We start from the raw sequence: 23,112 nt of genomic DNA, 5'->3' as shown, positions 1-23,112 counted from the left end.
GATTTCCCTAGGTCTGTTAGGCCACCTGAGAGCTCATTAGTGGCAGGATCAGTAGGATTATTTCCTTACAGGGAGAGTACACTATGATGCACACAGCATGTTACTTCTCTGTGTTGCTAATGGTGGACTTGGGGCACTTCAGTCCCAGCAAATTTTACCTATGGTCAGTCTCCACCTGTCCAACTGTGAGCTAAACAAGTGTGAGGAGTAAGTCTTCTTTATCTCAATCATAGGCCTAGTCTCTGACATAGAATAAAGACCAGGATGGCCCTTAAGCAGGAAGGCATGAGTGACATCGCTGCATTCCTCTTTGGCTTGAACTGAAGCTTTTTCAGACATCTCACTGGGCACTGAGTTCCCTGGCTTCAGGTCAACATGAAGCTCCCTCAGCTTCCCTGGGCCTCTTTGGAGACTGGTGAGGAGAGGAACTCACTGCTTTCCTGTTCTTGTCTCTTCAGCCTTTGTGCTTCTGATTGGAGGTATCGAAGTTGGCCTGTCCCACTTCCCCTTCTTTGCCTGCCTCTCCTCAGAGTTCCACCTGGTCAGCTCTGTCCTCGGCTTCAGCTACTCCCTCCTCTGGTAAGTGACACTGCCTGCTCCCCACCCCCAGTTCCTTTGGCTGTGGTGGAATCCTGGACAGAGAGGGTGGGCTGTGCTCTATGAACTTCCCTGGGAGGACACCTTTACCCAGAACTGAGCCCAGGGAGGAAAAGGGTGACTTGTCCACAGTCCCATTGTAGTGCCTTCTTGGAATGCAGTTGAGGCTTCTGGAGGTCAGTATTCTGTCTGCCTCATAAGACTGTTCATAATTAGAATATTCCCCAAAGTGAGGGATTTAGGAAAATTTATTTCTGTAAACTACTGAAGGTCCCACTGGGGCAAGTAGGAGCTTATTTGATGCTTCTTCTTAACACTATTATAGCTTCTCTCAGGACCCTCAGAGAAAGTTTGTGTGTCTTTGGTTGGCATTCAGGACCATCACAGCCTGGCCTCTTCCTCTCTCTCTCCAGACCTCAACAGTGCCTAGCACACACTTCCAACCAAATGAAACTAATACAAAGTGTGATCAAAATACATGGTGTGTGTTTAAATTTTTAAAATTTATTATAGTGAAAAACACACTGCTATTAATCCCCCTCAAAATACTCCCCTGCACTCTTCACTTCAAATACACTTATCCCATCCTTCTTGCTTTTTTTTTTTTTTTTTTTGAGGCAAGGTCTCACTGTGTAGTCCAGGCTGGCCTTAAACTCACAGTGATCATTCCACCTCAACCTCCTGAGTGCTGGGATAATAGGTGTGACCATCACACTTGGATTTCTTCGTCACTTTCTGAAGCAGTTCTGGAAATTCTCTTTTGTAAGTGTCTTTATGATGAGTGATCAAAAATACAGTGAATGCTTCTGCCAAGTGCCATCAAATAAAAAGTATTCCTGCAACAACATTCCAGTGTGTCCTCATTCACCATATGTACCAGATCTAGTCTTGTATGATTGTTACCTCTTCTCCAAAGTCAAGATGAACACAAAAGCTAATATTTTGAATCAATTCAGGACATAGTGGCAGCCACAACAGCTCAACTAAAGATACTCACAAAAGAAAATTTCAAGAACTGCTTCAGAAAGTGGTAAGAATGATAGGATAAGTGTGTTTAAGGCACAGGAAAGTATTTTGAGGAGGATTAATAGCAATGTGTCTTTTATTGTAATATATATTTTTAAATTTAAACATTCACTTATTGTATGGACTATGGCTCCCACCAAATAGAAAGCTGCTTGGCCTTCATGTTGCAAGGCCTGGCACTGAGCTAGCAGCAGGGCAAGGAACAATTGTTGACTGAGGAACAATTCCACTCTCTGGCCCTGGAGGCTCATGTCTTTGTCTCCAACTCCCTAGCTGAGGCTGCCTCTCCTGTCCAGCATTTTCTGTGAGCAAGGGTCCTCTGGCCCAGTCTGTCAGGGATGACCAATGACCAGCAGGGGCTCACAAGCTACTGACACACCAGGAGCAACAATCCCAAAGTTTCAGCAATGTGCTCCTTAGAAATGTAAACAGAGAGTATGCAGGGTTAGGCATGGAGTAACCTCTTCCATGAGCTACTGACAGGCTCTGACCCAGCAAGGAGAGGTGATGAGAATTGCTTGGTGGCTAGGGAACTGTGGGAGCATGAGGACCAATTTTGAACATCACCAGGAAAGTGCATTGAAAGGGGTAAAGTCCTGAGGCTTATGACTTCAGAACAGTTGTGAAGAGGCAGAATGAGCCTCCAGAAGCCACAGAATCAGGAGACCTGGGTCTTGGTGCTGGCTCTACCAGTGTGTCTGTGTGTGACTCTCGATACATCCCTTGCCTTCTATGTCCCACCTAAACGATGAGGGGAGGGAGAAGGAGCTTCAGAAATCTTCCTCCTCTGCCCATGAGGATTCTGAGATTGTTTCCTCCATCAGGTCACATTAAGTGAATTTAGTGTGCACTTATTTTGTCATGAGCTCAACTGAGGAGGGAGTCAGCCCTCCCAGGGGGTGCAGGGAGGGAGAGGTAAGTCCATGTCAGCGGACCTGGGCTGTTTTCACAGCTTGTTCTTGTGGGAACATGCTGGGAGGGAACCCAGAGCTCCAAACTATGTCTCTGTTCCTGTAGGTTTGCTGTCACTGTTCTTCAAATCTCACAGTGTCCCCATGGTCAGGTAAGTACTTGCTGACCTTTCTTTGGGATGTTTGATCACTTCAACATGGCCAAGCTGCAGTGTGACCTTGGACAAGCCTCTATCACTCTCTGAGCCTTAGTTTCCTCATGTGTGCAAAAGGGGAGTTGGAGCTGCTGAAGATGCTCCCTTTTGAGTAGCACCTAATGCTCATCAAGATGCCCCTTTACACATGGGTGTTCTCTCTCAGAAGCCCCACCACATGGGGAAGTTCATTGCACCTACTTTATAGTGTGGACATTGAGGCCCAGGTATAAATACACATAACTCATAGGAAACTGTAGACTTGGAAGCTGAGGTCAAGTCTGGCTGACTATGAAGCCTATTTCTTTCTGCTTTTGTAGCCCGAGTTTCTCTTTCTATAAAATGGGAGAATTAGGCTAGATGAACCTCTTCTGACTTGGCCATACATTATCATTCCCAGAGTGGGTAGAAGCTAGTTCATCTCTTTCATCCTGGAGCTCAGGAAAAGAAGTAAAATGAAAAAGGGGTATCACACTGTGCCCAGAAGAACTACCAGGCAGATTAGGGGACCCAAGCAGGTCCCATGGGCCTGGAGCCTACTGGAGCCTTGTCAACCCTTTCCCGAGCTCAGTAACAGGAGAGGATTAAAGGAATGTGATACAGGGAGGTCTGCTGGAGCCCAGTTGGAAAGAAGACTGAGGCTGGGCCTTCCCTCCATGTGGGATTGCGACTATGTATCTGGCAGACCTCTGCCAGGCAAGGTGGCCCCTCCAACCATGAGGCCTAAGAGTCTAGATCACATCATTTCCTTTGGCACCTTAGAGATCTCAGTCTCCAGATGGAGTTTTAAATACAAGACATTCAACTGAAACCAGACTGATTTCTCATGGGGAGAACTGTGACTCTAGAAATGTGAAGCAATCAGTAAACTGTGAAAGATTAGTCACAATGTTATTTGTCTTAAAGTGATTTTTAAAAAGCATTTTCAAAGTGAAACTGATAACACAGGAAGACTATGAAACCATCTTGAGAGTCCTGTCCCTCTTCCATCAGCTCAAGCTGCTCTCAGTCTTATGGCAATTATAGGTTGGTCCCTCCCTCCCCTCCTCCTTCCTTCCTTCCTTCCTTCCCCTCTGTTCTCTGTTTCGTCCTCTTTCTTTCTCCTTCCCCACCTCTTCCTTTTATCTGTCTACTTACCTCTGTCTCTCAGTGTCTCACTCATATTTCTCAAAAGGAGTATTTAATTTCCTAATCAGAAAAAAATCCACAAAAGCTGTTCTCATAAAACAAAATGGGGGTGCAAAGACATGCATGCAAGGCTGCTGTTCATTCTATCCATGTGGGGTTGGGGAGTAGGGATGGTTTCCGACTTCAGAACTCAGAGAGGGTAGGCCCCAGTGGGAGCTGACTGGGCAGGCAGAGTTCTGTTCCCAGCTTCGCTTGGTGGCCTGGACCTGCCCTACTTGACCTGCACCTAGGGCTCTATTTCCATTGCAGTTTGTGGGAAGGTATGAGTCCCTGATCTTCCACTGGCCATCACTGCTGTGCCTGGCTTTCCTGCTGGGCCACTTCCTGCACATATTTGTCAAGGCTCTGAGAGTACGCCTGCAGTGGGAGCCCCAGGCGGTGAGTATGTGTGCTTCCACCAGTCAGTCAAATCCTCACAAAAGCCCTGGGAAGGAGGTGCTGTCATTACTTCTCACATTCTAGATTCAAAACCTCAGACACAGAAAGGTGAATTGAGTTGCCTAAGGTCACTCAGCCAATCTGTTAGCAGAGACAGAGTTGGAACCCAGAGGGTTTGGTTGTGGGTCGCCTCTCTTACCCTGTCACGTATGGCCCCTCTGGCTTGGAACAAATGGCTCCAGCTCGGAGGTTATGCTGGAGTCAAGAGAGATCCTTTTTTCTCCTTTTACCTTGCTATTGAATCAAAACTTAGGGTTTCTGTGATCCCCAGGGCAAACGTGCTACAGCTTTAGTCTCTGCATCTCCTGAGTTTGAAGAAGTTGTGAATGGTCTGTTTTATTGACCTTGAATTTTTCTTTTCCTTTGCTTATCTTTTCAAAATGAATATGTGATGGTCAGAACAAGAGAGGTAATGCTGTAGTAACAAACAAACTCCCAAATCTCAGTGATGTAATAAAAGTTCATTTTGCACCATTGTTATATGTCTTCAAGGGTGTTTGGGAGGCTTTCTCTCATTTTCCTCACTTTGTGACACAGGCTGGTGGAGCAGTCTCCATTGGGAACATCTGATTTGGCACAAACCGAGAAAGATAACATAGTGAAGTTAGCTTTTAAAGCCTCCAGGATGATTTCACATCCATTCAGACATTTTTTAGGCTAACCTATCATTTAGCCAACACATACCTTCAAGTGGGTGAGAAGATACAATCCTAGGATGTACTGTATCTTGAAGGAGGAAGAACTAGAATGTTTCTGAATAGCTGCAAGGCTTAGAATCAGGATGACACACCATCTAGCTGCTTAACAAGAAAACAACATGAAGGTATTCCAGTTACTACACATAGCTTCAAACCTTTTCAGGCTTCAATATGGAAATGAGGTCTTCCTATACTTCCCTCAATACTACTGGTAAGGTGCTGCTTACAAAATATAAAATGCTTATCTAAAGGTGGTACTTCTTGCAAAATATAAAAGTTTATCTAAATGTATCCTTTTTTTTTGGATACTAGGTTCTCTCAAGGCAGGTGGTGGAACCACTGAACCAAATCCCCATCCCTAAATGTGCCCTTTTTAATGAGAAAAAACTATGCTAGAGGTTTTTACTAAGAATTGAAGAAAAGGAAATTTTCCTTTAATAAGAGGATAATAACCATCACTTAATGGCTTCTTGTCCTGGACAGTCATCATGCTTTATACCTAGTGTTTTACTTAATGTTTGCAATCACCTTCAGAAAGGTATTTTCTCCATTTACTGATGAGGGACCTGAAGGGTAGCGATGTGACTTGCCTGGAGCACACAAAAGGTAAGAAGCCAGTCAGGATTTGAAGGAGATCTTGGGGGCTCTCCCCAGCATTCTGGGTGCACAAGCACTCACAGCAGGTGACATATACCTTCAAAAAAATGTAGCAAAATAGGCACCCACTGTGGAAATCTCAGGGCACTTGGAGTAAACATTTCAAAGTGTAGCATTAAATTATACTGAAAAAAGGCAAGAAAATAGCAAAAGGATCTCCTCTTCATGCACAGTAAAAACACTGGGATTTGAGGTGTATCATTCTTGATTCAACGGCTTCAACTATGACAGGAAATAACCACATCTCCCAGGGAGAAAAGCTTCACTGGCATCTTTGAGAGCCACGGAACCAAGAACAGCCAGGCCTCTGGCATTTCTGCAGAGCAGGTTCTTAATGAACAGGAAATTCTTCTGTTCCTTCCTACAGAAATGGAAGCTGCCTGGAAATGGCTAAATCTTGTATTCATATTCCTGCTCTCTGTGGTGATGACTCTTCCGAGAGAACAACCTCAAAGCCAAATGTCTGACCCAAAGCATCCCTGCCTCTTTTCTCACAGGAAGAGAAGCCAGTGCTTCTGGAAACCCACCAGGCCAAGCACGTCAAGCAGCTGCTGAGGAAGGTTAGGGCACAGTAAGTGCACCTCTAGCCTTTCATCCCAAGGTTGCACCAATGCTGATGAACAACCCTCCCCACCCACCAAGGGCCTGGGGGGATCAGGAGGGCCCTATGTCTTCTTTGCTTATAAGAGAAATCAACCCAAAGTGGACTAAAGCGAGAGAGGAGACTGGCCAGCTCACATCTCTAAGCAGCCTAGCAAAGCCAGCTTCAGGCCAGCTAGATTCAGGGGCTTAATTGATGCCATCAGAACTATGTCTCTCTCTAAGTCCTTGTTCTTAAGTAAGGGGAGATGAAAACTGTGAAAGTACCCTTTCTCTACACTAAACTCCAAGATGAAGAGGAGATGGTGGTATTTCCAGACAAATAGGGCATTTGTTTACCTACCATTGCTTCTTTTCCTGGTATTTCTTCATTCACAGAGAAGGAAAAAAGTCTTGGTTTCAAACCAGGGTATATGAGTGGGACCCCTGCTTCCAGTTTCCAAGCAGAATGATTGGAACCGTGGTTTTGGCTTTCATCTGCCTGTACCTTGTAAGTAGCTTGATGAAAATCCTTTTATATTATATAAATGGAGCCCCAGGGTAGACGGGTTATGGAGTCTTTAAGGCAAGCAGTATGTCCTAAAAAGCCAGGTCAGAATTGAATTGTGGTAAGTCAAATAAGTATAAAGCTTTAACTTACCATTTTGATTCCAAGGACACTTTTACCCACATGGTGAATGTTACTAGAAAAATTAACCTACATAAAATAAAACTGATAATAGTTAAAGCCTCATGTGATAAAATTAACATTGACTAAAAATTGATAGAAGAAAAATGTATTCCAAATCATTTGACATGCAAACTTTGGTACAGAAGAGTTTTTAGAGATAACAACTTAAAAATACTTCCAATGATAGAATTTTTAGTCACCAAATGATGCTGTCAACAAAATTCAAATCATTCAAGTATAAAATAGTTGATTCTGAGAAAAATAATTTTAGTAAAAAAATAATTTTAGTGAGCTGAAAATAAAAATGTAAACCAAGTGTGGTGGTATGTGATTTCAGACCCAGCTACTTGGGTGACTGAAGCAGGAATATCTCAAATATGAGACCACCCTAGGCAACCCAGTGAGACATTGTCTCATAGGAAAACTAATAGGGCTACAGATATAGCTTGGTGGTTGAACTCATGCTCAAGGTCCTGGGTTGGATCATCAGCACCACGAAAAATAAATAAATAAACAAAATAAAGTGGATAAGCTAGAATTAATTTATGGTGCTATATTTTTTTAATGGATCAAAAATCAAAACATCTTATTTTAGTTTATTTTCTCACATAAAATTTTAAGTGGTGACATAGTTCTGACTTTAATAGTGTAGAATCAAAACACTTTGTGTGGCCAGAGTCATCTAAGGTAAAATGGGAAAGTCAAAAGCAGCATCCAAATAGTGGGAATAAAATAGCACATAAAGCCTAATTGCCTTTTGCTCATTGAAAAGGTTCTAGAATAATATCTACTTAAGTGCATCCTATGTTTTAGTTTTTAAGTGAATGTATTGGGTTATGCTGACATACTTATTAACCCCCTAAATTGGAGTGGTTTAACACTATATATTTTTGCTCATGCAATACTGCTGAGGGGAGGGGGCAGCTCTCCTCCATGTGGTCATTCAGGAACCCAATATTCTTCACTGTGTGTGTATTACTTTCCCATCGCTGGGACAAAATACCCAACACCCACAACTTAAAGGAGGAAAGATTTATTTAGCTCAGTTTCCAGTGTGTTTAGTCCAAAGTTGGCAGGCTCCAAGGCAGAACAAGCATGGTGGAAGGGCCTGGTGGAAGGAAACTGCTTATGCCATGACAGCTGGGAAGCAGAGAGAGAGAGAGAGAGAGAGAGAGAGAGAGAGAGAGAGAGAAGAGAAGAATCAGGGACAAAAATACAGCCTTCCAAGTCAAGTCAAGCCACCAGTGACCCCCACAACAGACTCCACCTCCTGACAGCACTTTAAGCTAACAGCACATTACATTCAGATGAACCCACTGATGAGTGTCGCACCCCCATCTTCCAATCACCTTGCAAACACATGAGGTTTTTAGAGAACATTTTATAGCTAAACCATAACAGTGTGCCTTGCTCACCCTTGAGGACTTCATTACTATTTGCACACAGTTAGCAGAAGGAAAGGAACATGGAGAAAGGCTTGTCTGATGTCTTCATGGACTGGGTGAAAGTATCACATGTGCTTTCCACTCCTCTTTCTTTGTCCTTTTCCTGGACATTCGGCTTAATATAAGGGAAGCTGGGAAATGTAGTCTGGCTTTGTGCCCAAAGAAGAGTGAAAGAATTTTAAAGGTTGAATACAGTTCTCTGCAACAGAGAATAACCCACTTGGAGTTTTGCTGCATCTGGAGTATTTGTTGAGCATCTACTATATGCCAAGTACTGTGCTAAGAGCTGGGAGAAGACAGAGCTGACTTAGCACAGTCCTGGCCTGGGAGATGTTCATGGTCTAAGACATGGTGTGAAGTACCTGCCATTCTAGGAAGGAGAAAAGGATGAGATAAAAGTGCTCTAGAAATTTACTAGATCATTCTAGATTGAGAAGCTGCCTAAAAGGTGATAGTGTCTGGGCTTCACTTCAGAGGTAAGCACGATTTGATTGGTGAAGAAAAACAGCAAAAGGAACTATACAAGTAACAGCATGATGATCAGATGCATGGTGACATGAGGATAGGATGACAGGGTGGTGGGCAAGCACAACATTTGCATGCAAACACCTTCTCCAGTTTGGCTCCTGCCAATATCAGTGAAAGGGAGCAATGGGAGATGTGGCTGGCATTGTCCTCGAGGTCACCCATTCATTCCACTCTGATTGGATCAATGCTTAAAGAGTCCCTTGAGCCCTTGTGGGGCCTGGTCTTGCATGCTACAGGGTGAAGAAGAGAGTGTGAGGTCTTACAAAAACACACAATCCCATTCATCTTAGAATAGCTGGTGTCTAGAGTCATTTTCGTAAGAGTGGTGAATGCCTGGAAGAGGCTGGCCTCCAAATCAAAGAGAGATCCATGTTATTTCCATGCTGAGCCAGGCTCAGGGTAGACTGTTAAACCTTTACTCTGTGCCCCCAGTTCATTGTCATTGAGTTCTGCGTGTTCGTGTATGTGAGAGACAAGCTGGATGTGTTTGAAGGCAGCCTGGAGAACTACAACACTTATGTGAACCATACGGGGATCCTGACCCCATTCATCCTGCAGCTGCAAGAGCTGCTCAGTGTCTCCAAAGGTAAAACCATCTGCTCCCACTGTTCCTGCCATATGTGGGGGAAACTGAGGAATTTGTAAGTGGTGGCAGGGATAAGTGGTGGCAGGGGAATTGCTACTAGTATTAAAACTACTTAGCAGATGTTGGAGAAAAATGTGTTAATTTGTACCTCCTTGGGTTGACTAGAAAGACAAATGAGGTCAAGACAGAGGTCATTTTGTTAAAGTCTACAGGGAATATGCCCTGGGAGTGTTCTCATTTAAATAGCCTATTTTTTCAAGGCCAATGGGAAGAACTAAAATGATCCTATATTTTTCACTTGGAAAAAATAAAACACCAAATCTTGGAGCTTCTTTTTACAATGATATAAAGTTTAAAAAATAACTTTCAAGTGAAAGTCAGTTTTAAAAATAGATCTCTTAAACTTGTTTCTCTTATTTAACTGAAACTGTGAATTTTTTGACCAACAAAAAAGCTCTCCCCTCTGCCTCTGCCTACCTCTGGTAATCACCATTCTACCTTCTGCTTCTGTGAGTTCAACTTTGTTAGATTCCATAAGTAAGTGGGACCATGTGGGACTTGTCTCTCTGTGCCTAGTTTATCTTGTTATAATAATGTCCTCCAGGTTATAATGTCCTCCAAGTTCAACCAGGTTGTCCCAAATGAAAAGATTTCCCTTTTCTTTGTGGCTGAGGAGTATTCCATTGTGTATATGTACCACACTTTCTTTAACCATTTATCAGTTAATAGATACTTAGGTTGATTCCATATCTTGGCTATTATGAATAATGCTATAGTAAACATGGGAGTCCAGATGTCCCTTCAAAAATACTGATTTCATTTTCTTTCATTAGATACCCAGGAGTGAGATTGCTGGATCATATAGTAATTCTATTTTTAATTTTTGGAGGAGCCTCCGTACTGTTTTCCATAATGGCTGTATCAATTTGCTTTCCCATAATCAGTGTGAGAAGGTTCCTTTTTCTCCATATTCTTGCCAGCACTTGTTAGTTTTGGTGTTTTCGATAATATCCATTGTAACAGATGTGAGGTAATAAAACAGCTCGCTGAGGTTTTAATTTGCATTTCCCTGATAATTAGTGATAAATGTTTCTTTCACATATATCTCTTGGCCATTTGTATGGCTCCTTTTGAAAAATGTCTATTTAGGCCCTTTGCCCCTTTTTTATGGACAAAAGGAAAGTCACTTCTTTTTATAATGGAAACTTTCTTTGGAATCAACCTACCCTAATGACACAGCTGTATCTGTGGAGGGAGGAGAGTTGTCCACTATGCCTAGATATGAAAAGACCTTGGACAATTCATCAGGATAAACTCGCCACATGCCACAGGACAAGGCACAACCATCTCTTGGCTTCAGTTCCTTATCTGTTATCTGTGAAGTGGGGCTTGGATAAAGGTGCTGAATAGCTTCCAAAACCTTTTATGGCTGATATTTGATGACTATAAACCACAAATGTTCCTTAGGTCATGAAACAGACATTGCAAATGATGTTTCTCTCCCTTACGACTCATTTGCTGGAAGAGTTTCAAAACCAGAGGGGAACAGCTTTAATAATGAATTATCTCTTACAGGTGTGGTGGAAAGTTATCTTTGGCATGAACACTAAGGCTGGCACTGCTCCTTCCACATTGTCATTGCTTACTCTTGCCCTTGAACATTTTATTCATTTTCAGTGCAGATTTATCTTCAGCAGGATGAACAACTGAGCATAATACTGAGAACATACAGTGGTACCTCAGTTCATGAGCTTAATTCCTTCCACAGTTCTGGCAGCAAACAGAATTGGTTGTGAGCTGAATCATATTTCCCCATAAGGTCAACATTGAACCTAACCACTGAATTTGATTTGGTTCACTACCAATTTGGTTTGCAACCAGAATTGTGGATAGAATTAAGTTCGTGAACCGAGGTACCACTGTATGCTACTCTTTAATTCCAAAAATACCCATTATAAACTTTACTGGCCACGTTTTAAAAGCAAACCTCAGTTTCTTGGTCTGGGGTTCATGGTAGTGAATACATCACTATGTTCACTCATGCATTCGAAATGCTTCTCACATGTATACATATTCTAAAAATAAAATAAAAATTTACCTACATCCTGTTCTCTTCCAGCTTTAAAACAGCTACCCTCTTGCCCCAAGAGACTTCTAGTTGAACACTTCATCTTTATCTGGTGGGATGATGGCATTCAATGAAAGAGTGAGGTTATGAGTATGCTATTGGCTGGAGCCAATCTGCATTCATTTTTCTTGTCGACAGACTTCTCTCATCCTTCCCTTCCAAAGTGATCTTCCCTTACATGCTCTGGGGCTTTTATGGCAGTTTTTCATTCTGTGGGTTAGCTGAGATTTGGGATATAGCAATTGCCTTATCTCAGGGATCATAGTTATGGTCAGATGACAAGATAATTCAATGGAAAAGGAACATGCTTCTCAAGAAATGATGCTGGAACAAATGGATATTTACATACCAGACACTGAAGTTAGATCCTCAGCTCACAAATAATTGAAAATCTGATAGAGATTGGGTTGAGTCTATAGACCAATTTAGAGAGCATTGTTTATGTTAACAATGAATATCCTATACTTGAACATCAGATGTCCTTTCATTAATTTATGTTTTATTTTATTCCATTCAAAATCTTTTTGAAATTTTCAGCATACAAGTTATACATTCTTAAGGGCCGGAGATTTAGCTCAGTGGTTTCGCCCCCTGCTGTGCAAGCTCAAGGACCCAAGTTCAATCCCCGGTACCAAAAAAAAAATATGTATAACAATTTGGGCCGGGAATTTAGCCTAGTGGTTCCATCGCCTGCCTTACAAGTTATACATTCTTTTGCTAAATTTATTCTTAAATTTTTATAGTTTTTAATACTAATGTAAATTCAATCATTTTCTTTATTTTCAGATTTTTCACTGCTTGAGTATAGAAATACAAGTGATTTTTATATATTGGTCTTATATCTTGGAAAACTTGGTGTTATGGTTTAGATCTGAGGTGTTCCCCAAAATTCTAATCAGGAAAATGGATTATGGGGGACATTGTAGTCATTGGTTGATTCATCCACTAGCGAGCCCAGCCACAATGTGCTCTTGGGAGATGGAATCTGGTTGGAAAAGGCAGGTCACTGAGGGTGTGACCTGGCAGGGTCTATCTTCCTTCCCAGCTCCTTGCTTCTCTCCCTGCGTTCTGACCACCACAAAGAAATCAGCTTTTCCTCTGCTGTGTCTCTCTGCTGTTCCACTTCTGCCTTGGAGCCAGCTGACCATGGACTAAACACATGAGCCAAAACAAACCTCTCCTTTAAGCTGTGGGTACTTTGTTTTACTTGGTGGACTCATTTATTAGTTTGAGTAGCTTTGTGTGTATTTCCTGGGATTTTACACATACAAAATCTTGCCCTTTGTAAACAGAGAGTTCTGTTCTTTTCAATCTGGATGCACTTTATTTTTCTTGCCCAATTGCACTGGCTAGAACCACCAGTTCAATGGTGACTAGAATTAGCAGGAGCTGACACTGCTTTTCCAATTCCTGAGGCCTAGGGGGAAGCTTTCAGTCTTTCTTGGTTCTCACTGTGGGTTTTTAGCAGATGCCCTCAACATTCTGAGGAACTTTCCTGCTATTCCTAGTTTGCTAAGTGCTTTTAATCACACAGAGATGTTGGATTTTATCAAATACTTTTTCTGTACCTATTGATATTCAGCTTCTACAGAACATTTAAACCAAAAAGTCACCATCCTGCCCTGTTTTAACATTCCTCCCTCATAAATACAAAAATTTTTTGAAGCCGATGAATTAGATTCTAAATATCAAGAACTTCCTGAAGGATGGATGAATGGTTAAGACTTCTCAATTCCAGTTCTCCTTATACCTGGATGCTATGTAAACACCCCCCAACCCCGCCTGTGCAAATTGCAATTAGAAGTCAAATAATGATGTTTTCCATGCACGGGGTCTACTGATGATGTCTACACTCCTTAATTTTCCCTTCTTTTTATTCATTGTAGAGTGAAAATATTAGCACCAAAGGTGAGGCGTGTGCAGGAAATGTAGTACTCCAAGAGTGTGTATGACTGAAATGAAATAAAAAAATGAGCAAATTTAACTCTTACAAGAAAAGTGGTAAAGGAAGTGTAATAGATTTTTGCCTAGACCTTTCCAGTGCAGAATTTTATATCTCGAATATTCCATTTCATGTTTATTTTTCAAGGCCTTTCATATCACTTCTCATGTTTCAGGAGTCTGGGTGGTGACCATTTTGCCTGCCTCGCTCACTTGTGTGAGCTATCTGTTCCATATTCTGGCCTGTTATAGGTAAGAGAATTCCAGAGTCATTTGTTTGGCTTTAGCCAGAAATATACATAGCATACTTTTCTCAAAATCCTTGAGAAATGTTTACAGTGCCCAATATGAGCCCATGAAGTGATTACAAGGTCCAGAGATAGCCACATCTTTTGGTAGGAAGGAAGAAAAAACAGCTATTGATTTGAATTTCTGTGGTAAGCTAACATTATGCTTAGAATGCTCATCTGAATTTCACCACAACCTTGGAGGTTACGTACTTTAATCTCAACTTTTGCAGTTGAGAAAGCTGGGACTCAAAGAAATTAAAAAACACACCAAGCAATTAGCAGATGAGCAAGTCTTTCTGATCCCCCAGATAGAGGCCCTGTTATCCTTGTTCTTTCTTCTGTACTCTGGTATCTCTGTTGTCTGTCGGACCTAGAATCTCTGTCGGATGCTATCCAGAGCAGATAACACTGGGCCCCCAGCAAGTAAATCTGGCTCAAGAGAACCAGGAACAGCAGTGCAGGAAGAGTGAGCATTTGTATTTTTGCATGCAGGTGTCAGTTGTAATCTTTTCTTTCTTTCTTTCTTTCTTTCTTTCTTTCTTTCTTTCTTTCTTTCTTTCTCCCCCCACCCCCTCTCTTCTCTGTCCTGCCTCCTTATCAGGACCATGGGGCACAGGAAATTATGAAGGAGAAAGCACCTTTCCCCTCTGCAGGGTAGTAGCACTGTGCCAACATTTTAATTTCTCTCAATCTTATTGAAACCTACATACAGATACTTTTAAAAAGAATATTTAATGTAAAATAAATCTTCCTCCCACTTGGATCCCTAATTTGTTGCCCCAAGCTATATACTATGAACTATTTTCTTATGTATCCTTCTAGAAATTTTCTGTGAATACTGCAACTGTTTGGTGTGTGTGTATGTGTGTGCATGCATGCATGTGTACTGGTAGTAACTCATTCAATTCCATTGCTGCCAAGTGGAAACATATTGAAGCTCATATGTGCAATTTTGAAATTTCTAGAATTTACTTTAAAACTTCTAGAAATTTCTAGTATTTACTTTAAAAAAGTAAATAGAGACAGATTATAGTCACCTTAATAATATATTTTATTTAGCCCAATGTATCCTAAATACTCTCCTTTCAAAGTGTAATACATATAAAATTATTGAGATATTTACATTCTTCATTTCATTCTAAGAATTTTTAATTTAGTGGTCATAAAATGTGCAAAAGAGCCTGGAAAATGCTGGTGAGAAAATGTTGAGTAAAAAAGCAGAAGACAAATGTGAATATAGACTAGGAACATAACAATGTCAGCGTGATGTTTCTACACAGTCAAGGACTAGACTAGAACATGGGGGTAAAGGGAGCAGGGATTGCATGGGGTTGTTGCTCCTTTTTTATTTCCTTTTCTGTTGTTATACAGTTAGGGTATCAATAATATTGGTTTCTGTTTGTAAGTCTTTTTAACTCTTATTACCTAAATAAAACATAGTCATGGTAGGAAAATATAGAAAGCAAAGTGAAGGAAGTAAAACCACACACAATCTTACCTATCACATTCAATCACCACTGTGACTTGGTCAATATGTATTATTTTTACAAAATGTTAAACTTTCAGATTTTGAGTCAAATCAGAACTATACTGTGAGCTATAGTCAGCAACCCACCTGCACAGGCCTTGCTGTTTATACCCATGCATAAAGAGCCATCGTTATGAATATTATTTAATTTCCCACTTTTTCTCTAGAAAACACATGAAGAGACTGTGGGCAGGAGATAAACACTTTCTCCCTTTGAAGTTCCGTGATCCTTCCCCCTCTGAGAGCGTGGTAAGTCTGCAGGGGTTTCTGTGTTCTGAGACCGAGTGGTGACACCTGCCCAGGGTCAGAGGGATGAAGCTTCCTCCTGCTCTGAGGCCCCTGTTTTCTTTTCAACCTCAGGTGGCCATTGCAAGGTACTCTGGCTGGCAGATAGCCTACATTCTGTGGGGTAAGTGCCATCCCGTGACCCATACAACCTAACACACACTCCTAGGCACCTGTGGAGGCCTGGCTTTGGGGAGGAGGGAAGCGGGAAGGAGCCCTGACTTCAGCTCCGAAGGGCCCTTCAGGATGGGAGGAGAAACATTCTCCATACATTGTCTGCCCACCTGCCCTGCACTGTCAGGCTATGTATGCTAAGGCCATGGTGACCCAGAGAAGGAAGTGACTATCCACCCCCAGGGCAGGGCTCAGAGGCTTTCTAGGGGAGTTAGCCTTGTACTGTACCTGGCAAGGTGGCAGGAGGTGAGCAGGAAAACAGGAAAGGTCATGCCAGGCAGAAGAAATAGCACCAGAAAACGTTCCAGGCCCTCTTGTGGAAGAGGGCACAGGGAAGGCTGCAGGGAGGGGCACAGGGGTCATGAGGGCCCTGGAGTGATCCCTGCCCTCTCACCCTCAGGCTACCTCATCATCCATGTGATGCAGAGCCTGTGTGGCATGATGATCATGTATGGCCTGGTGCTGCCCATCACCCACCACCGGGCCCTGGAGATGCTTCAAGGGCTGGGCCTGGGGATGTAAGTGCTGAATGGGTGTCCTGTCCTTTCTGGGTCCTGGGCACCAACCCTGGGTTTCATGGTCTTGGCTCTCACTCAGAAGGAGTCATCACAGCCATTCACAGGGAGGGGAACCTTACAAAAGGTTTTACGAAAGGGTTTACAAAAGGCTTCCTCTCCCATCATTATGTATGGCCTTTGAAAAGGTGTGGGTGTGTGTGTGTGAGAAGATATATTATGTCCACTTTCCAGCTGGGAAAATAAATTTGTGGGGCAGTAAAGTAAGAAACAGGACAGCAAGATACAGTGAAGTAAAGAATCCTGGCTAAGCTTTTGGATCCACTATGTGACTTGGAGTAAATGACTTCTCTTCCCTGAGCCTTAGTTTAGCTATCTAGAAGACAAAATGAATGCTGGCATCATTGAGCATTACAATGCGTCTTTTCTCACACCTATGAGCTTGGTGCTTATCTTCCGATGAGGAACATTACAGTATTTGGAGCTAGGTGATCTGAAACCAGAGCCTCCTTTAACTGTTATCCTACACTGCCTCAGACAGGATGTCAACACAGTGGGGCACTTTCTTGGGATCTCCCTGCTCTGAGCTCCCTGGTTCCACACTTGTCTAGAGCCAGTGTGAGTCTGGAGTGGAGCCTGCTTTGCCCTCTCTCTCACAGTCTTCTCAGCCATACCCAAACCCCCATTCCTTTCTTGCATTCTCAACCTGTTAAGCTTCTCACCCAGCTGCCATCCTTGGTAAAAAGGGACATCAATGGGAGCCATGGGCTGTGATCTGGAGCCAGAAGAGCTGACCATGAGGCCTTAGGAAAATCACTTCCTCTTTGTGAGCCTCAATTTCCTGACCTGTGCAATGGGTGTAAGAATGCTTTGTGAGCATAAAGCACAGAGCTTGTGTGCTTATTGTTCTGTGGGGTGGTCAGCATCTCTTTCCTCTCTCTGTGGGCAGCAGAGAAGGTCCTGGAAGAGTGGAACAGGACACCCCAGCACGTTCCTCCCCTGTGTTTCAGCCTCACCATATCCATTGTTGTGGGCCTCATGATCCTGCAGGTGTGGATTGCTGCCAGCTTCTTCCTGCAGCCCAAGCTGGGCACAGCTGATAAGCAGAAGCCCTTGGCTCTTAACAACAGGTAAGGATGAGGGAAGGAATGGAGCAAATGGAGGCCTTCAGCTATCTGTCTGTCCTTCCCTTTCCCCCTTGGGAGGTTTCAGAATGGACTCTACACTCCCTAAGAGGCTGTGATGCAGGGGACAGGGCGGTTCTGGAGCCAGTCCTGGGCCCTGGTCCTGGCTCACTCCTTACAGCCCTGGAACCTTGTGAGAGCTTACCAAACAACTATGAACCTCAGGTTCCCGCTTAGGATTACTTTTGCTTACCTTACAGATGGGTTGTAAGGATGAAATGTATTAAAATATGACTTAGAACAATAGTGCCCAGAACATGGTAATTCTTTCTAATTAATTCACGGAGGAAAGCTGGGCACTGAGGGTAAAGAAATAATTCTGACACTTGCCTGTGAGACACTCACAGCCCCCAGGACCAAACAGGCATACAGGTGGCAAGGACAGAGGACTCCAGAGGGTCCAAAATGGCTATAGGGGAAATGTGAATGATGGAGGAGGGGAGGTGGGAGTGGAGGGGAAGGGCAGAGGGGCCATTCCACTGCAGATGGGATGTTTGAGTGGGGTAAGCATAGAATGGTGGGGTTTCTTCAGGCTGTGGCCACCAGCTGCCACAGCACAGATGGAAGCAGGAAGCTACAGAAAACCACGATGTGTTGAGGAGAGGGAAAATGAAAAATGGTCACCACACACTGCCCTTAGACAGAGAGGGACAGAAAAGGGACCCAAAGTGACAAGATCAAAAAAGCACCTCTCAGAGGGAGCTCTGCCACTCAGGATACAAAGTTCGAGCTTTGTCCCAGAGGCCAGAGGATTGGTGGTCCTTCGGGAAGTTTCCCCTGGAGTAATGGGGCAGGTCCTTGATGAAACACAGAGTGGGGAAGCACCACGTTCTTGTCACACAGAAAGCCTCCAACCCCAAGGACTGCATGAAACAAGCACAACTCCCGCTAACATTCAGCCTGCCTGGTACTCAGGGCCCTCCACACCAGCTCCAAGCTACCCTCACTCCAGGCCTGTGAGGTGACCACTCAGCCTCCCTGATGGCTCAGCACAGGGGTACAAGGCCAGGAAACGGAGTTGCAGTGTTGGACACCACTAGGTCTGGGGGACTCCAGACCTAGCTACCTCTCCCTACTGAGGGGCTGCCTTGGGCTTCTGTTGCAGGAAAGCCTTCCACAACTTCAACTACTTCCTGTTCTTCTACAATGTTCTGCTCGGCCTGGGCACTTGCCTCTCCAGGCTGCTCATCAGTTGCATCTTGGGCACGTGGCTGATTGCACGCATTGACAGGACCATCATGCAGAGTGGCTATGAGAGAGCAGACATGGGTATGTGACCAGCCTCTGCTGGCCATCTCCTCTGGGTTGGGCCGGACTTGAACCTTTGGGGAGCTGCCTTGGAAGATGAATATCAGAAGGGTAGAGTTCAAACCTTTGTTTATGCTCAGAGCTTAGCTTCTGGAGGAGAATGTAGAGCTGAATGATAGAAACATGCAGTCCGATGGTAAGGCAGGCCTTTCAGGTGCAAGAGAGTCCTAATCAAAAGTAGTGAATTCTGTCCAAACAGAAGTTAGTTTATGAAAATTTTGAGAACACATCTGGGAATTACTGTTGTTCATTAGAAAGTTATTTAGTAAAAATGTTCTGTTCCATTGAAATACTCTAAAACCAAAGCCATTTCTGAGAAAATTCAAAAGCAGTTTTTGTTTGCCGACCAGCTCCCATCACTCATTTCCTCACCCACTTAGTATCTGCACAGAGGCCTTCTTAGTCCTTGCCTTGGCTGCTCGCAGCCCCCACTTTGAGCTTTGAGTTCTCCATAAAAAATGGAAAGATTAGAATGTGATCTCCAAGAAACATCCAGAGCTTTACAGCTTGTTTTCTAGATTCTCAGCAAAGACTTGGGCATCACTGGGGCACAAACTGACTGACAGTTGTATCATAAAGCATAAACTAGACCAGGCTGGGAGCTACCACTCAACTCAACCTCCCTCTGGGTTGCAGGGTTCAGCGCTTGGGTCGGCATGCTTTATGTGGACCATTATCACACAAACCCTGTGCTCGTCAGCTTTTGCCACATCCTCATCACCAGCCATAAGGAGAGGAAGATGCAGAAGACCTCCCAATACTGGTGCCTAGGCCAATCAGCAGGTAGCGTCTCCTGTTTGACCTTGCACTAGGTCTGAAAAACAGGAAATAAATACCCCTAAGGCTCCCTGGGATCCCTGAGATGTCCCAGATTGTCCCTTTCCTGTCCCCTTTCTCTGCACTCTCTGCCCTGGGTACCCTTCCAGCAGTATGCTCAGGAGGCTTAGCTTCTACTCAGCCTGACTATGGGACCTACTAAGACTCTATGTCCTGCTAATTGGCCTCCCGCCTTGTTCCTGGAAATGAGCTCTAGTTCTGCTAGTGGAGTCTTCCCTGCCCCATTTGTTTAAGATTCCAAACCACATTCCAGGCCACAAACTAGATGCCCTCCAGGGTGGACCTCAGGTTTGATTGTTCTGCCCTGTTGCTTCCACAAACTCTCTGAGGCTCTCCTGCCCCTTTAGAGCTCAAATTGTTCATTGCTGTTTCAACATTGCAAATACCCAGCCAGATCTGTGGGACGACTCACATCCCTCCAATGTCCCTGTTGCTTCCAGTTCCTGATCTAGTTCCTTCTGTCATACTTTACACATTATAGGCAGTTCTTCCAAAAGGCTTTGAGAACAGCAAAGGCAAACTTCCTTCCAAGCATTCCTATCCCCAGTCTATCTTCTCTGATTTTATCCTAGGTCCTCACATCTCAGCTAGGTCCAGGACGAGATGGCTCTTGCTGCAGACCCTGATCAACAACCCCAGACTCATCATACTCAGAAAATCAAAGTCAGTGCCTAGTTCCCGGGATTTCACCCAGATTCTGCTGACATGCACAGATTGCTAACACAGGCCATCAACAATGACTCTAAGGCCAGACCCAGCCACCTGCTCCCAAGAGAAGGCTCAATCTAACCAGCTGCTGTTTCCTGCTGTGGGATGAGATAGCACAGGCCCTGTCCACATACATGGAAGCTAGTATAAGCCACTTGTGGTATGGCCACAGGGTCTGAGGGTTGAAGTCTCAGGATTGTTTCACTTCCTTAGCAAAAAAGAAAGAGATTAAAAAACCAAAGAAATGTCTGGTGAACAAACTTTGCCCATTGTTGACTTCCACTGTCCATTGAGGGTAGATAGCTTGGGGGTTGCCTGTGAAGAAGCACTAAGTTTGATTCCAAGGCAGAACTTTTGTCACTGAAGAAAGTGGTAAAATGTCTATATGAAGAGACCTCCCTCTTTCTCTCTGAAACAGTGTGGCCCTCAATCCAACAGGGTTCTCATTGCTTCCTTTTTTCCAGGCTTTATGGTGGGTGAGAGAGAAGGAAATCCATGATCCTAGCCCCTAATCTTGGAGGGCAAGCCAGCATACAATGAGCTCTCTGTCCCCCAGCCACTGGGGTAAGGAGTAGATCAGAGTTTACCTGGGCCTTGCTTAAAAAGAAGATGCTCAAATTCTCTATGAGAAGGGTGGGATCACCCAGGAAATCCACCTGTCCATGGAAGCAGAGATGGGGTGGACAGGCATTCCAGGTAGGTGACAATAAGACCAAAGTTGTGTAGGCAAGCAAGCCCAAGAGTGTTTGACAAGGGTGAGCCATGTAGTATGTGAGGGTGCAGGGTGCTAGTTAGGACCATTCCAAGGATGCCAAAATGGCGGGCTGAGAGGCCTGGACATTTTTCCTCATGTAGAGCCAGAACTTACCCAAACTTTTCATGCTCAAACATAAGATCTCTGATAGGCAGGGACCCATATAGTCCATTCAAAGTCCCTCATGAATCTGGGCAAGTGCCACGAGGACCTTATAACATGGCAGAGAAAAATCCCCATCCACCTCATGAGTCCCAAAGCAATTGTAGGTTGGTAATCATTAAGGACCTAATGTAACCTTAGTTCCATTGACGGATGTGTTTGCCAGATTGTCTCTTTTTGTGTAATCTCTACAACCAAGCTTTGTCATTATGCTTTTGGAAACTGAGAAATCTAAGATCTCCATGCCACTATTTTGTAGCTGTGTGACACTGACCAAATTATTTTGTCTTTTTCCATTCACTTTCTTTAACTGTAAAAAGAGGGTAGCACCCTCTAATGCCAAAATTATGCTGAGGATAAAATAAGTTAGTACATATAAACACTCTTAAGCTAGTGTCTGACATCATAAACTCTCAAAGCTAAAAGATTTGACTTTGGATGTTGCTATGATTTGAATATGAGCAGTATTGCCCAAAAGTCCATGTGTGAAAGCTTTAGTTCCCAGGTTAGCACTACTGGGAGGTGGTGGAACCTTTAGGAGAGGATCTAGTGGGAGGTCCTGAGGTCATTGGGTATGTGTCTTCAAACAGGAATTGTGGGATCCCAGTCTCTTCATCTCTCTGTTTCCTGGCTGATGTGCTATGTGCTTCTGCCATGAGGTACTGCCTCATTAGAGGCCCAGTGGGCCTCCCCATGGGCCACTCTGACTTGAACTGGAACCTCCAAAACCACAAGACAAAATAAACCTTTCCTCTTTGTAAGTTAATTACCTCTGTATTTTGTTAGAGTAACAGGAAGCTGACTGAAACAGATGTTATTTCACAGGAAGATATCCAAATGGCCAACAAGTATAAGAAAAGGTACTCCCATTGTTATACATCAGGAAAATACAAATTAAAATGTTAATCCACTGCATAATGGCTAAAATAAAAACTGATGACAATATCAAGTGTTGGTGAGGATGAGGAGCAACGGGAACTCTCATATGCTGTGATATGTATAAATTCTTAACACTACTTTCAAAAATTCTTTGGTAGTTTCTAAAGATGGACATGCACATGTGTTATGACTCAACTATTCTAGTCTTAAGTACACCCCCAGTAGAAATGCCAACATAGGTCCACCATCCAAAAAGATAGTCAGAGCAGCATTAATGGTATGTTCTCAAACTGAAAAAAACCCAATATGCATTAATAATAGAAAGGATAAATAAAATTGGTTATATTATTAATAAATGGATACTATACTACAGTCACATTTTAAGAGAGGTATGAAACTTACAAACATAATGGAGGAAACCCAACATAAAAGGGTCTATTGCACATGATTCCATTTAAATAAAACAATTTAAAGCAAAACTAATTCAGGAGTTAGAATATTTATCATTTTTGAGACAAGCAGAGCAGGGCCGGGGATTTAGCTCAGTGGTTTCACTGCCTGCTACGCAAGCGCAAAGACCCGACTTTGATCCCTGGTACCAAAAAAAAAAAAAAAAAGATGTAGTTGAGACAAGCAGAGCAATGACTTGGGAAGGGAACATAAGAAGGGCTGCTGGAGAATTGGTAATATTCTGTTTCTTGTGTGTACTGATCCCTCTCAGGAATTAATTGAGGTAAACACATATGATTTCCATGCTTTTAGATATACATATACTTCAACATGCAAATTAAATCAGTTGGACAAAGAACTTTTTTCTGGTTACAATGCCAGGTGGCAAGTGCTTAGTCGAAGATTCTAGAATTACAGGATCTAGATTCATA

The 23,112-nt window shown here is 43.3% G+C and overlaps 1 protein-coding gene across 6 annotated transcripts in view; it reads left to right on the top strand.

Annotated features, from left to right (window-relative positions):
• Positions 1–22,873, top strand: part of LOC101700022 (stimulated by retinoic acid gene 6 protein-like) — a 45,064-nt gene extending 22,191 nt beyond the window's left edge. For 3 of the 6 annotated variants that reach the window (XM_004864979.4, XM_021244612.2, XM_004864977.4), the window contains 14 exons: positions 459–579; positions 2,641–2,686; positions 4,166–4,294; positions 6,207–6,280; positions 6,688–6,799; positions 9,385–9,538; positions 13,784–13,859; positions 15,593–15,674; positions 15,786–15,834; positions 16,285–16,402; positions 17,410–17,529; positions 18,689–18,852; positions 19,528–19,674; positions 20,301–22,873. In XM_004864979.4, coding sequence (XP_004865036.1) covers positions 459–579; positions 2,641–2,686; positions 4,166–4,294; positions 6,207–6,280; positions 6,688–6,799; positions 9,385–9,538; positions 13,784–13,859; positions 15,593–15,674; positions 15,786–15,834; positions 16,285–16,402; positions 17,410–17,529; positions 18,689–18,852; positions 19,528–19,674; positions 20,301–20,449 — 1,541 coding nt within the window. In that variant the 3' untranslated portion in view covers positions 20,450–22,873. The remainder of the gene's footprint in view (positions 1–458; positions 580–2,640; positions 2,687–4,165; positions 4,295–6,206; positions 6,281–6,687; positions 6,800–9,384; positions 9,539–13,783; positions 13,860–15,592; positions 15,675–15,785; positions 15,835–16,284; positions 16,403–17,409; positions 17,530–18,688; positions 18,853–19,527; positions 19,675–20,300) is intronic. The other 3 variants (XM_021244613.2, XM_021244611.2, XM_087183649.1) reach the window with 2 other exon arrangements.
• Positions 22,874–23,112: the final 239 nt, after the last annotated feature.

The sequence above is a fragment of the Heterocephalus glaber genome, unplaced genomic scaffold, assembly GCF_053883595.1.
Source record: "Heterocephalus glaber isolate CG9 unplaced genomic scaffold, H.glaber_assembly_v1.0 deba00001481, whole genome shotgun sequence".
Lineage (NCBI taxonomy): Eukaryota > Metazoa > Chordata > Mammalia > Rodentia > Bathyergidae > Heterocephalus > Heterocephalus glaber.
The sequence above is the reverse complement of the archived record's forward strand: the minus strand, read 5'-3'. Positions and strand labels throughout refer to the sequence as shown.